The sequence below is a fragment of the Chlamydotis macqueenii genome, chromosome 15 (assembly GCF_036417535.1).
Source record: "Chlamydotis macqueenii isolate bChlMac1 chromosome 15, bChlMac1.mat, whole genome shotgun sequence".
NCBI classification, from domain to species: domain Eukaryota; kingdom Metazoa; phylum Chordata; class Aves; order Otidiformes; family Otididae; genus Chlamydotis; species Chlamydotis macqueenii.
In genome coordinates, this window is record NC_141570.1 from 16,962,477 (window position 1) to 16,977,258 (window position 14,782).

Consider the following 14,782-nt stretch of genomic DNA (forward strand, 5'->3'; position numbering starts at 1 on the left):
ACTCAACACTCTGTATAAATATCTTTTCCTGTAAAAATAGGGAAAGATTACTTCATTCTCTTAATAATTTGTAGCCTTTATAGAAGGATGCAGATGACAAGAAACAGACATCTAGAAATAAATACATACTATGCATTACATTTCAACGTTTTTTTTTTCCAGCATTAGTTCTTTAATTCTTCCTTCCTCACAAGCATCTACTCAAGAAAAATACAAAGATCATTTGTAGCACGTGACAATAGTATCATATAACAAGTAATTAATATGGAAATGCCTGCTTTTGAACTGGATCCTCCTGCTGAAAGATACGAAGAACTTCAGTAGCCCTTGCAGACTTGCAGAGGAGCTTAACTAGAATACAGATGGGAGTTTGGAGCCTGTGTCTGTGACTTTGCACAGAGACCGGATTGCAGAGCTATGGTCGGCCGCAGTGTGCCCGACTGCTGTGGCATACTGTGCCCGCAGATCTGCGGCCTCCAGCCAGCCTCCTCTGCATTTGGCGTAGATCAGCAGCCAGCTCTCGGCTGTAGGTGAGCTCAGCTGTGCAATGGCTGCCTAAGGCGCTGAGATCCAAAAGGGAGACACTAAAATCTGCTGGTTTGCTGTTGCCTAACTCTGCAAGTTAGACACATTTCTGTTATTAAAGTTTCCCAAAGCACTCTGGTGCGGCGTTCCTGCTCAACACCTAACTCAGTCTTCTGTTTGTTTCACCAGGTTCACGATACCTGGTTAAGAACTCTGCAGAATTAAGCGGCTACACCCCCTGTCCCCCAGGTAAGCGAGCAGATGCTGTTACTGCTTTGTCTGATCCTGCAGTGGAGTTCTGACGTTATTTGGGCAAAGGAAGAAATGCCCACTTGCTTCTGTATAGGCTTTTGTATTTCTTGTTTTGAAGCTGGTTGGAGGTTTTGTGTGGAATTACACATGAACTGACACAGGGCAAGTGCCAGTGAAACCAAGTAATAACAGAACAGGGGTAAGAAACGCAGGCTCAAGGCCTGGGCAACTGCTGCGGATGCTTTAGTGACAAGACTCAGTTTAGCTGCTGGTGTTTGCTTTTACTGGCGCCCCAGACAGACCTTTACCTCGGGTTTAGTGCTGGGTAATTCTTAAATAAAGAACCTCCACGAGCACAGGAGGGAACTCCACGGCACCATCTGCAGCACAGGGGGACGGCTGTCATTCACGCTCTGCCCCGGGACGCCAGCCAGCGACCAGCGGCTCACCGCGGCGAGCAGGGCCGGGACTAGGCGCAAGCTCCAGCGAGCGGAGCCCCTCAGGCCAGCGGCCTGCAGCGGCTGCCGGGGCGAGCAGCGCGATCCCGACGGCACGGAGCGCGCGGGGGCTGCCGGGGAGCAGGGCGCGGGCGCGGCGTCAGCTGCGCGCCGGAAGGAGCCGTCGCCTCCGAAATGGCGGCGGGAGACGCCCTGTGGCGGCAGGTGGGGGCCGTGGGAGAGGCGGGGTCGCTCCGCCGGGCCCGCCGAGGGAACGCGTTCGCCTTGGCGCCTTCGGGCCCACTCCTTCCGCCCCGCGGCACGGCCGCCCCGCCTTGAGGGGCTGCAGGGCTGCGGCGGGCCAGCCCTGGGGAGGAGGAGAAGGAAGGCGCGGCGGCGGCTGGGTGCCTGCCGGGAGGCTGCGCTGGCGCTACCCGGGCGGGAGGCGGTGGCTCCTCGGGGAGAGGCGGCTTTGGCTGCGGGCGCTGCGCCGGGCGGGCCGAACCCGGGCTTCGGACTCAGCCCTGAGAGCCGAACGGCGGCCGGCCCTTCGCTGGCAGCGCTGCCTTGGCTTGTGTCCTCCGCAGCTGGTGGGGAAGCTGCGTTTTGTTGCTTTGCGTCAAATTTGGATGTAGTTTGTGCTCGGATATCTGCTGGCAAAGGGCAGGTTTGGAGGCTGGGTTAGATTTTGCAAAAGTTAATAGAACTTGATAACTGAAGTTACGACAGCTGCCTATATAACTTGAAACAATTTAACCCTGTATATTTATGATCTTGTTCAAGCAGAAGCAGATAATCAGAAATTTAGCTTAATATTCCAAGATGTTAATGCCAATGTAGGAAACGGCATCAACAGATTTTACATAATGGGTATTAGAGGTGCTCGCAGCTGGTGAGGGCTGAGTGGCTTTGTTGACTAAATCATTCATATAGTGCTTGATGACTTGTGTGTGTGATCTAAGCTTGTCATCTCTGTTTTTAATGGTGCAAATTTTGTTTTCAGATCTGTGATTCATCAGTGTTTCACATACCCTTCACAAAATGTCAAGTTTTGTAGAGCATAGGGAAATACATTTCCTCATTTATTTTTCTGTTCACAAGAGGTAATTCATTTATTTGTCCCTTAGGACAGAGAGACAACTCAGCCTTGGACGTTAGGTAATGGGGATGATTTCAGATGTTTATATTTTTTGCTAGGGAAGAATAAAGAGTGCAGAAGACAGGAGACATTGACTGCCCAATTAGTGGAGACATGTAAAAGGAGCTGAGTTTTCTCCAGAAAGGGCAGATACTCCATTTACAAAATTTGGGGGACTAACCTGAGATAATACATTCAGTAATTGTGTCCATTTCTGAGAAAATTCAGATTTCTATGAAGAACACGATCCTTTAAAATGATAAAGTTGTGCACATAAGACCATATGTTTCTTTGAAGACCTTAATTTAGCACTGTAAGTCTCTGTGTTCATGATAACATCTGTTTTTTTTCCTCGGGGCAGGGGTGTGTTTTTAGCACAAGCTTGTTAGTAGCTCTTCCTAAATATGCTATGTCTGCCGAAGAGCTACTAGCAGTTATGTATTTGATGATTCTTTGGAGCATTGTAAAAGAGCATTAGACTATTGCAACTGTAATGGACAGAGTAATCTGATTTTTATCTTCTAAAATATTGCTGGAGCAATGTTCAGACAGTGTCAGGATGTCACTAAAAGCTGTCTGTGTTTGCTTTTAGGTTGAATATCATGATGCACAACTTGCTGTCTTATTGGAGCGTGGTGGAACTTGCACGATCGCATCTTGCCTGAGGTCTTCTCAGAAACTATGTCTTGAGGTTATCTTGCTGAGCAAAACTGTTACTTGATGCCTGTTAATAGGAGAGTATCAAATCACGTTGTGGCAGCACTTCATAGGGGATTATTTGGCTATTGTAGATGTTCCTCTTGCCAGCGCGTCATGGTAGATGTAACAGAGAAGGAGATGGATAACCCCACATTTAGAAGTGGCACTGTGCTTTCTGATGTTCACTTACACTGTCCAAACAAGAGACACCTCATGGTACGATTGAATGCAGTTGGACAACCAGGTAATGTGTGTTTAGACTGATGGAGCTGTATATTAAGTTTATTCATATCTTTGTAATGTCTGAATCCTCCTTTGAATAGTTGATATTAATCATTACATATTTTATTCAGGTTAGAAGCACAGTCAGTTCCTTCTCCATCTTTAGGAAGAGGGCTGTAGCTGGATTCTCCTCATGAAATTAAGAACAGAAATTAAAGCTAATAATGTAGAATCTGTAGACAGCCTATCTTAAAAAAAAATCACTTTCTAAGTAACCAAATTAACTTGCTTGCAGGTTTAATTTTTTTTATTTGTTAATTTAGCTATAATCTCAATATAGCACTTTGAGAATCATCTTAAAAAGTTGTGATGTTTCTTGCATACAAACAGAAAGTGGGAAGCTAGGGGTTTTAAATAGTGTAACTTAAGTTTTAAAATTTATCGTAATTAATTTCTGATTTTTTAATAAAATCTTTATGTGTTTATTTACTGTCTATTCCAAAGGAGCCTGACAGCTTTGTTTGGTGTTTTAGGTTATTTTGTTTTTAAAAAATTGGCAACAAGAAAACTCAGAATAGCAATGGTTTTGACTAACTTACATAATTGGCAGAATCAAGACTGTAGTGGAAATGAATCGTCAGTCTGACTGATTGCCAGCTTGCAGGGTTCTATCAAGTTATCAAGGAAACTGACGTTGACGCTGCTGGTAAAATGTTCTCTAGAAAAGTACTGCTCCTCCTGTGACAGAAGTGATAATTGTTTCTTCAAACCCAGTTGTGACCTAGAAAGAATAACTTTTGCAGCTGTTCTAGTATATGACAACGTAAAAAATGATAGAAGTAGGCTTGACAAAGAAATGGATAATAATTTTGACCCTTATCAAGTCAAAAACAGGTAATTAATGCTGTGGTGTGTTTCATGCTGTTTGATGTTTGTTTGCTGTAATTTTGCTTGATGCACAAGAACCTTTCAACAGAATGAAATGGCAGCGTGTGCTGCCTACTCTGAATGTACTTGGTCTGGCAAACTCCTTTATATTAAGACAAGAACTGGATTGTAGTATGACAGCTTTTGCTCTAATAAATACAACAACAGCCTACTACTGTCACTTTGCTGGTTTTTAGGGAACCTCATGGGGATTTAGTCTCTGCTGCTTTGGATCAGTTTTACCTTACACCTTTTGAAATGCCATAGAACATGCAGAGGATCAGAATGGACTTGGAGAACAAAAGCATTTCATTTATTGATGGCATCCTCTAATTTGTTAAATATTCAATTCAGTTTAATCTGGTTGTTGTGCAAAGAGTAGGTGACTTCAAAAATTTCTCATGCTTGGACAGGCAATGAAGATTTTATTAGATCTAGCTGAAAATGCTCGCTCTAGGGAAGAACTTCTCTCAGGTTACAGTAGACCAACTTTGAATAACTTGCTTTCTAAAGAAACTGGAATAGAACTCCATAAATGGTTAAATTTATGGAGTTGTTAAATGCAACAGTGGCAAGCACTTTATCTCTCCCCTTTTGCTGTGAATGAATGTAGTTCTAAGACATTCTTCTTAGAATCCTGCTGGTGTTGACTTTTTTTCACTAATTGTATTCTTGGCTATCTTTCTCTCAAGTCTCAACACATTGTGTGTGATTTTGGAATAATAGTGCCTAGCACAAGCTGTCTGCAGACATTGATTTCATACCAGAGTAGGTGAATCAAATTCCACAATTCTGTGTTCCATGACTGGCCCTTTCAGTCAAGCACGGTGCATAAGCACTGCTGTAGAGCGGAGATCAACTGTAGATGGAAGGACAAATGCTTGTTCTTCCTCATGTGTTGTATTCAGACAATACAGATTCCTATAATTGAAATTGCAATTGCAATTAAATTCATGTTTGGATAACTTAAAATAACTTAATAGATGCTGACGTCACTGGATGATGGTTGCAAAAGGTTTTTGGTTAATTGGTTTATTGAGAACAATGGCCTTATTCATTTAATCTCTTCAAAGATTCAGTTTGAAGACTTAAAAAAAAAAAAAAAGTGTCAGCATGTCCAGCTTCAGCAAGCTGTCGCCTGTGAGCTTATTTCTACTCTCTCATACTCATACTAAGCTGATTTCAAGACCTGAAGTTGATTGAATTCCTAAAGACTTCTCAAACAGTAAAAAAAAACAAAACAACTACTTGCTTTTTACTATAATGTGTTTGTTTCTTATAAGATAGGAACTAAATCTTAACCAAAAGAAACAAATTCTAACTTGCATTGCTTTTCTTTCAACTTGGTTTGAGCTTGTCTCAACAGATATTTCGGAGGATGTAAGAAACCATCCCTTTTGCCAATCGTTAAAATGTATTCATCAGATGAAAGTGTGCCTTGTGACTGCATTGATGCTGAGTCAGCCAGTAGACTGTGAAAATGCTTCAGTTTTTTTTTCTACTGATAGAACTTAGTAACAGAAATACTTCTTTGTAGCAAAGTAAACTATATTTCAAGTTATCTGTATGATTTCTTATCCTCTAGACTTTTAATATGTGAAATGCATACCAAAATTTCATGCATGTAGAAACTGCGGATAGACTCTGTTCTTACCTGGTGTTTAACTTTTTTCCCCCCTCTGTTCTTACAGTATTCCTGTCGTATTTCAAACTCCTTTGGAACACAGAAGATTCAGCATCTGAGAAACATGTGAGAGAAGCTGTAACAGAAAGAGAACACCAGTACAGAAGTGGAGATGAACTTTGTGTCAAGGACAGGAATAATCTGAAAAAAGAAAGAGAATTAAATAGTAAAGGAATAGAAGCTCTGCTAGATGATGATGGAGACTTGGAAGTGGTCAGAAGACCTCAAAGTGCCTCTGATTTAGAAGCAGAGGATCATTTGAGGGATAGAGTGTATCCTGTAATTCTGATGAAAGGGAAAGAAGATGCTTTTGAAGATGAAGAACAAGAATGCACTTGCAGTGATGTTGTTAAAATAGGTAAATAGTAGGCTTATGGTCAAGGAGAAATGGAATAAATATGTTTGTGTAAAACAAAAACAGGTTTTCTTTAGAAATGGAACAGCAGCTGTTAAGTGAATGAATATAATAAAACAAACATAATACTATGATATTGTAAATATTTTTTAAATTTACCATGTTTTCCAGATGTGATTTGAGAAATAGTGTGCTATGGGAAACCCAGTGCTCCTTAGAGTGGCGGTTTTGGCGTTATCTAGCATTGTTATATAGAGTGAAGAGTGTTTGGTTTTATATTTGAAAGGGAAGCATTTCAAATTTGCAACTATGGAACTTGATTTGAACAACCTTTTGGGATGATTATTTCTGCTCTGCTTTCATTTTCACAGAACATACTATGGCAACCCCCTTAGAAGATGTCGGTAAACAAGTATGTATTCTGCCTTATAGTATCTTGCTGATCATGGATTGTGCTTCAGAATTTACTCGGTTTTCACTGCTTGTGAAAACTGTATTATCCACAGGTCTGGCGTGCAGCCTTTCTTCTTGCTGATTACATTCTGTTTAAACGGGACACATTCAAGTGTTGCTCAGTACTAGAGCTTGGAGGTGGCACTGGAATTACAAGCATTATCATGGGGACAGTTGCCAAGAGAGTTTATTGCACAGGTAAGGCAGTTATTTTCAGTTAAATATTTTCATGAAACTTCACAAAGCAGTGCTTTCATCCTGACATTTTAATCCTCATCTGTTCGGTTTTAGTTAACATTTTTTAATTAATGTGTGTAAAGTTGTGTGTTTATTGAAAAATAACCAGAACTTTCTCAACAAATGGAAAAAGTGCAAGAGTTTAAAAGCAAGATACATTGCTGTGAACTCAAGATGATGTGCCTAGATTGAAATAGGTAGTATAGGGATCCAACGACTGTCTTCAAGGGTGGTTCAGAGCTTACTACTGAAAGACAGAAGCAAGAACGATACTAGGGAAGTGATCATCAGTGAAAAGAGTAGCTCTGAATTTTCCTTAATCTCATCAGTTTGAGAGAAATTTAAGATTATTAGTCTGAGAGGTCAGGGGCATGCATGGCCCATGAAAAATATTCTCATTTTGAATACCATTATCACTTTTTATCAGACGTTGGTGAAGATCTTCTGGCCATGTGTGAGCAAAATGTTGCATTAAACAGACACCTGATGGAGCCAGGAGGTAAGTGCTGGACAGTGAGTATTTGTGCAATCGCATATATATGAACTACTTTGGGATTAAACAGCACAGTCATCAACTCCCTAGCATATTCACAAGTAAAATTATTTTTTGTCTTAGTTAAAAGTTACTCATTTGAAAAGAAAGATATCTATGTGTGGTCCATAATGGGACAGCTTCCTTTTGAGAAGAGTAATACTTACTCTTTCTCTGGTCATCATTTAAGACCAGCTGTAGTTCCTACACAGTCTTGTGGGAGTTTCAGTGAGGTACCTAGGAGGATCACAGATATCCAGGTGCCAAGGGTGACATAAACAGTGCAAATGACAGAGGTAGAACTTTAGAAAGGAGAAGTATTTTTCAGGTGAGGCATGTAAAAGAGAACATAGATGGTCTTTCTGACCCTTAAGTTATCCTAGCTTAACTGATTTGTACAGTAAATTATTTGATGTTCAACTTTACTTGTTTCATAAGTCCTCATAATAAATCTTCATCGCTTGTCTCAGTAGAGATTTCCGCTCTTTGCTTTTGTGTAGGTACTGTCTGTGAAAGGCCATCTGTGACTGATGTGATCTTTCTTCACCCACAGGAGGGGAAGTTAAAGTAAAAGAACTGGACTGGCTGAAAGATGAATTCTGCACTGGTAGGTGGTTATAATGGGTCCTTTCAGATAGGGTTGGGTATGTTGTTTTGGTTTTTTTCCCCTTCAGAGCCATCAAGAAAAACTTACTCCATTGTTCATGAAGTAAGTCCTCCAGCTTTCAAATAGTTGAAAGGACATGGTTGTCTTTGGGTGCATCATTGCCATGTGAACGAGTAAGGAAGTGTTTACTGGTAGGTTGAGAGTAGACAAGTGGGGGCTGCCCTTTATTTAGGTCAAAATTCAGAGATGCAAGCAAGATGTGTGGTGGTAATAGAATCCAGGCACAGTGATATGAATTTGAATTACTGTCATCCAGATTTTGATGTGATGGCATTGTGTGGCTTATGACTGCATGAATACAAAACTATAGAAGGTGGTGCACAATGATTTAAAGATGTATAAATACTTGTTCCAAATGTAGTGGCGAATGTGTTCTATTTTAAATATTTGTCAAAGGAATGTGTTCTGCTGCTTTTAGCAAAATAAAGGCAACTAACTTGCATAACATTTAAAGTATTATTAATAGCAAAGCAGATCACTAAAACTTTCTAGTGATTGCAAGGACAACACAAAATTGTAGCACTAGGTTATATGAAGCCTCTTTTATAGATTTTTTTTTTTTTTTTTTTTTAATATCGTCAGCTGGATTTGATGTAATGCTTCTAAAAAGCAGAACAAGTATTCAAGCAGGTGGAAACATTCTTTAGACATTCAAAAGCCTCTCTTGGACCTCAAAAAATTCTGGCTAATGAAAATGTTTAATACTGCCAGTGCAAAAGGTTTTATGTTTTTTAGACTTTCAGAGAAAGTTTTATCCATTTTAACAAAGTCTAAATTTTAAAAAGCATTATGAAGTAGGAAGCTTAATCAAAACTTATATGAAGATGCATTTGTTTTTTTATTAAAAGGAGTATTTGTTTTAATCTAATTAAATATGTCATCTTGCTACAGAGAAAAATTACTCTTGACAGTCAGCCTTAGGAGGATTGGATATAACACAGAGAAAGCAAAGGACTGCAGGGAACTTCAGAGAATGGAAAGAGGTTTTGATTTACCTTCAGTGGGGTGCTCCATTTACGGAGTAGCAGATGACCACAGAAGTTAAGAAGTTACTTTTTTCTAGCTGTCAATCATTTGAGTAATTTAATCATGTACACCAAAGATCTGTTCTTTGTTACAGATCCTGAAGCTCCTTATAGCTGGTCTGAAGAAGAGATTGCTGATTTGCGTGACCACTGTACTGTGATAATGGCAGCTGATGGTAGGAAAATATAAACAGTAAGCTTTTAAATCAAACACTCGTGCATTATGAGTAATAATTTAACATACCTAGCTTGCTTTTAAAATCTAATAGGTCAGGTCCATACCTAGTTTATGAAAGCTCTGCCTAAAGTGTTCCTGCCTGTATTTTTTTAAACAATAGTATTTACATTTTGAATTAGCAATAGGAGAACAGATGTTGAAAACTACTAGCTTTTTCTTTCGTTTGGCATGGTAATTATTCGTGACTAAATAAATTACTCAAAGAACACAATCACAAGTGATTCATAAGTGACGAGTTTGACTTTCAGAAGAGTTTTGTTGTCCTACCTTTGTCTTACATCAGATAACCTCTATGCAAATAATGATAGATGGTTAGACTAATACATTCTATGATGTGAAAAACCGTTTCAGATGCTGCACTTGCCTGTAGAGTCTATGCCTTTGGATATCTCTTTCTCTTTTTTCTGCTCTTTTTCTTGCTTAAGTGAAAGACTGAAAAATTACAGGCTAGCTTATCTGTATGGGAAAACTACTGTTCTTTTGATGTGTAAATAAAGGAGGATTGGGTTTAGTTATGATATTGAAAGGTGTTGCAAGACTGATTTCCGAGGAGATATGGTTATAATAGTATATTAGTTACTGCCTTTTTTTTTGTATTTTTACAAGAAATGAGGCCCTGTATATTGTGATAGCTTGTCTTTTTTAACTTTGCAGTAAAATATTTCCAGGCTGAGAGAAGTCTTGTTAAAGTTTTTTAAGTTGTCTGACAGAAGTGATTCCCATTGATACAAGACAAATCTTAAAGAAAGCCTGACATAAATAGCAGCAGGATTGGTTGTTGCCATTTGAAATATACTTCAGTATTTAGTTAGTGACTTGCTTGATCAGAATAATCAAACCAAGGCCTGTTGTTGTTTCATACCTGAGACTAACTAACTAATACACTTAAGCATACATATTTTATGCTCTTAATCTTTTCTTGTAGTATTCTATGATGATGACCTGACAGATGCCTTGTTCAGAACACTGTATAGAATCACACACAACTTGAGAAATTCTTGCACAGTTTACCTAGCATTAGAAAAGAGGTAAGTATTACCGAAAACTAAAAGTAAAAAGCAATAAAGACTTTACATGCTTTCTTTGTGTGGAAGAAACATCTGATTTGATTGAAGATTGGCCTCCGATTTTCACTGCATTAATTGATCACAGGCTGCAGTATATGCTTAGGACATTTGTTTTTATACCTGCTTCATTTTTATCAGTTCAGAATTTTACTTCCACAAGAGTTCAGCTTTTGTTGTCCTACCACAGATAACCTCTGTGTAAATAAGGATAAATATGTAGCTAGACTGATGGATTCTGTAGTGCCTGACACTTGCTATATATTTTTGTGGTCATAGAGTGGAACGAAGGGGCTTAGAATTAGGGTGCATATTTCCCAGCTTCAATACCTCTATAACAATTTATCTTGTGTTTTCTTTCAAGGTGTTGTTTAATGTTTTTAAGTAGTCATGTGTTGCAGTCCATTCATGAACTAATATATAAATAGGCTTTGCTTAAATCTCTGGAGATGTGCAAGCAATAGCTGATCATACAATTTGTTGCCATGTGTTTGTCCAGGAAGACAAGCTAATGATTCTGTTGCAGCAGAGTGCCTTAAAATCAATAGAGAGCTTCATCCAAGAGTTATTCTGTATTGATGATAATGTAAGTCTTGTCTGCTTTTCAGGAATAGCAGAGGGGTTACTTTTTTTTGGCTATTGAAGTTGATTAATTACACAGAGAAGACCCACATTTTCCATTAGCTGAGGAAAATTACATAGCTATTTCAGATGCTGGTATAAGAGAGACATTTTAAATTAAATATTCTCTTCCCAGGCTGAACTTCACTTTAAGACATATGGATGTTACATGTGAAGCCTACAGTCATTTTAGAAATACTTTAAATGATTTGGAGAACCTCCAAGATAGAAAAATGAAATATACTGTGGAGCCCATTAAGCTAGATTTCAGCCAGTTTCTCGTTTATGAACGAATTGAGCAGTTGGTAAGTGGCATTCATTAAAATAAATGTAATGTGTTGGACTAATCTCAAATTAGTTTTCAGCTGTTTACTTAACATGAAGTAAGAACAGGAGAATAAACATTGCCTTTTCATTTATTTCCCTTTAGCTTTTGGTTGTATTAAAGTGTTTCTTGTTTGCGCTTACATAGCCTGTACTAGGTTGACATAATACACCCTTCTCTATCACCAGGGTACAGTGGCTTAGATTGCACACATTTCCTTAAAGGTTAAGAAACAATCTCCATTACTTTTTAAAATACAATTTTTGTGATTGACTAGAAAATGGGACCAATATCTCATCTCATTTATTTGGTTGTAGAAGAGCTTTCATTTCATAGTTTTAATAATTCCTTTCCCAATTCAGGGTTCAGGAAACAATGTTCTGATATCTGTGAAGAAGTCGATTAGCTGTAAAAGTCTCGTATTCAGAAACATGTCAGATATAATATTTTTAATTATCTAATCACCTCCCAAGCATTTATGGTTCTCTTTCGCTATTTTTTTTTCCAGTTGTCTGCTCTTATAAATATAATACTGGGTAGCTAATAGCTTGCTAGCTTCCGGAACAATACAATCTAACAGATCTTTTTAGAGAACTTGCAAATCTTGTACAGGATTGCAATCTGTTACCAAGAAATGATGTTCCTGTAGTCAACATACTATTGCTGTGTCTTCTGCAGTGTGTATGCATAGTAAGATTACGGGGGCCACAGTTACTTCATGAGATTGATTTCTTTTACTTAATGCTGATACCTTCAGGCGTAAAACATGCACACAAAACTTTAAAACAAGTTTTACAATTATATAAATGTAACCTGGATTATACCTAGATGTGTAAACTCATTCCCAGCCTCTTTGCAGAAGGCTGCTGGTCTTTGAAATGCATGCATTTTTAAATCACCCAGTACCACGAAGTATGTTGCCACAATTCAAGATGACAGGGTGAAAAGCATGTGAGAAGTCTGCTTACTAATCTTTTGTATAGCAGACAAAGCATATACTAATTTATTCTGCAGAAATAAAGTGGTCTGGTTTTCCTCTTCATTGTCCAATAGATTGAGAAGTGTGTGTGTGTTTGTGTAAGAAATGCATTTGTGAGACCTTGATTCCTCAGTAAATTGAGTATTTTTTCAGTTGTATTTTTACTAGCATTATTGAAAGCATTTGTCAACACAGGCTAAGAAAAAGAGCAAGTTTATCAGTCAATATACTGCAGAAGGTCATGCAGACCAATGAAATAATTTTAAAACAACTTATTTGAATTGTCTTAATTTTTTATTTTAAGAAATCATGCCACAAGAATGAAGAAATCAATTCTGTTGCTCTGTCTCAAAGCTAATTTGGTGGTTGCTCTAGGAGACTACGTAGATTGATTTAGTGTGCATCCACAGATGGATAGTATCTATAGATGAAGGTACAGAGTGTGTCTTAACAACTTTTCTTCAAGTAGGCGTGTTGAACTTCTTCAGAATTGCAACCTGCTGATCTGAGAAAATACCTGTATGTATTTTTTTCCACTCCTACAGGAATTGTGGAAGATCATTGCTGAACAGCTAACATGACAGGGACATGGGATATCTAAGGATAAAGACTTTTTGGATGTTTTATTAAAAATGAATTTTCATCCCAAGAAAAGCATTTTCCTGGTGGAACTGTGTTCTCAGAAAGTATTGCTATGCAGATTTGCTTTACTTCAGTGAGTTTTGGTTTTGGCACTTAGGACATGATTTCTTTGATGTTTCTTTTTGCAAAACTGTTTAATGTTGATCTTCAGAGTATGCGCTGGATGCCAAACAGTGGCAGTGACACAATGGCTTGCCCTTTGGGATCGATGACTTATGTTTTAGAGTCTGACAAGGAGGTATTTAACCTTTTCCTTGTGGCTCATTTGCAGATGTCATGCATTTTCCTTTTTTAGTTTTCTAAACATGGACACTGACTCTTGGTCTCATCCTAGTTCCACATTATTTATATGTATGGACATCAGTGAAATTGTTCTGAGCAAGTCCTGTTTGTCTTTCACGGACTTTTCTTTAAGCAATCTGTGTGTGAAACTTACTCCTTAATTTTCCATTTGTCCTATCTAAATCATTCTAGTTTAGGGCTACTGTCTGAACTGAAAGGAGACAAGATGCATTTTGTTTGAGCCTCTAAAAAAAAGTCCAGAGATGTCGTGGAGCTTTATTGTCCTGCTGGAATTTTAAGCTATTCTGTCCTTGCCAGGTTGAGGGTGGGAAGGTACCGTGTGAAGTGATACGCTGCTGCTCTTTAAGTGTTTGGAATTCTACCCTCAATGTGTACGTGTGAAGCAGGGGAGAAGGAGGTGATCCCTTCAGTACAAATGAAGCCTTCAGTATCTTAGCTTCTGGGTTAAAGTACAGCATATTGATCAAATCTCTCCTGTGTTATTAATGAAACCAGAAATCTGTTTGTACTTTTTGTAAATTTTGTGTGTACTATTATGTTTATGTAACTTGCCATATGTACCCTGTCACAGAAATTCTTGTGCCTGCTGCATTCTTTAGCATGATGAGAGTATCGGTGACGAAGCTGTTCCGCCTGTGACTCGTGGGAACATGGAAACGTTACATTAGATGTATCTGGTTGATTTCTTGAAAGTCTTTTACATTTGGCTTAGTTCTGTTGGTTTAGGTCAGTTATTTCATAACCTGCTTATGTGTGTGAAGACGTATTTTTTTTGTGTTCTTTGATTCGATGATGAAAGCCTTTTCCTGTGAGTTTGGTCAGAGTAAACATTACATTATGTTAGCACGTATCTGCCTAGATTGATACAGAGCTTCTCTGTCAGGACTTTAATTTGAACTTCAGAGATACAAAGCTGGATTTTAGTCCAAAGATTCCCAAACCAGTGTTCTTTTTTTGTTTATTTGTTTTGTAATGTTGTTAACTTTGGTAGCTTAGCTGAAAACAAGTGGTTTTGAATGTAGCTGCTTATTAAGTAGTAATTTTTTGAAGGCTGTAGCAAGATTGAACTGATCTGAAGTAGCATGTGCGGTTAGAGAAGATTTTTACTTGCACAGGGCTTCTGAAAGTCTTTGGAATTGTCAACAGAAACTGATCTGGGTGGAGGGATACTGTAGATCTTTTAAACATAGAATTCAGCTATTTACTGCAGCTGGCTTAAATTAACATCTGCAAATGATGTATATGCTTGTGTATATTGAAAAAAAAAATATATATATATATATAAACACATGGCTGCTTGGGAAGCAAGCTGAAGTAAAACTTCCTCCTAAAGAAACAAAGTTAATCTTTCTGTAGAAGGGAGACAACAGATTTGAGGGTTCTGTGACTGAGGTCTAAAGGCCAAATTGCAAATTTGGATATGATCCTTTTCACTGATGATAAGGAATAGTCAAAAA

The 14,782-nt window shown here is 38.4% G+C and overlaps 1 protein-coding gene across 1 annotated transcript; it reads left to right on the plus strand.

Moving 5' to 3' along the window:
- Positions 1-1,402: 1,402 nt before the first annotated feature.
- On the plus strand, positions 1,403-13,709 carry METTL22 (methyltransferase 22, Kin17 lysine). The gene is made up of 11 exons (XM_086760077.1): positions 1,403-1,439; positions 2,945-3,295; positions 5,892-6,242; positions 6,611-6,651; positions 6,746-6,890; positions 7,357-7,428; positions 8,015-8,068; positions 9,249-9,329; positions 10,317-10,419; positions 11,213-11,381; positions 12,926-13,709. Exons 2-11 carry the CDS (start codon positions 3,073-3,075, stop codon positions 12,959-12,961), a joined length of 1,275 nt encoding a protein of 424 aa, XP_086616203.1. The 5' UTR covers positions 1,403-1,439; positions 2,945-3,072; the 3' UTR covers positions 12,962-13,709.
- Positions 13,710-14,782: the final 1,073 nt, after the last annotated feature.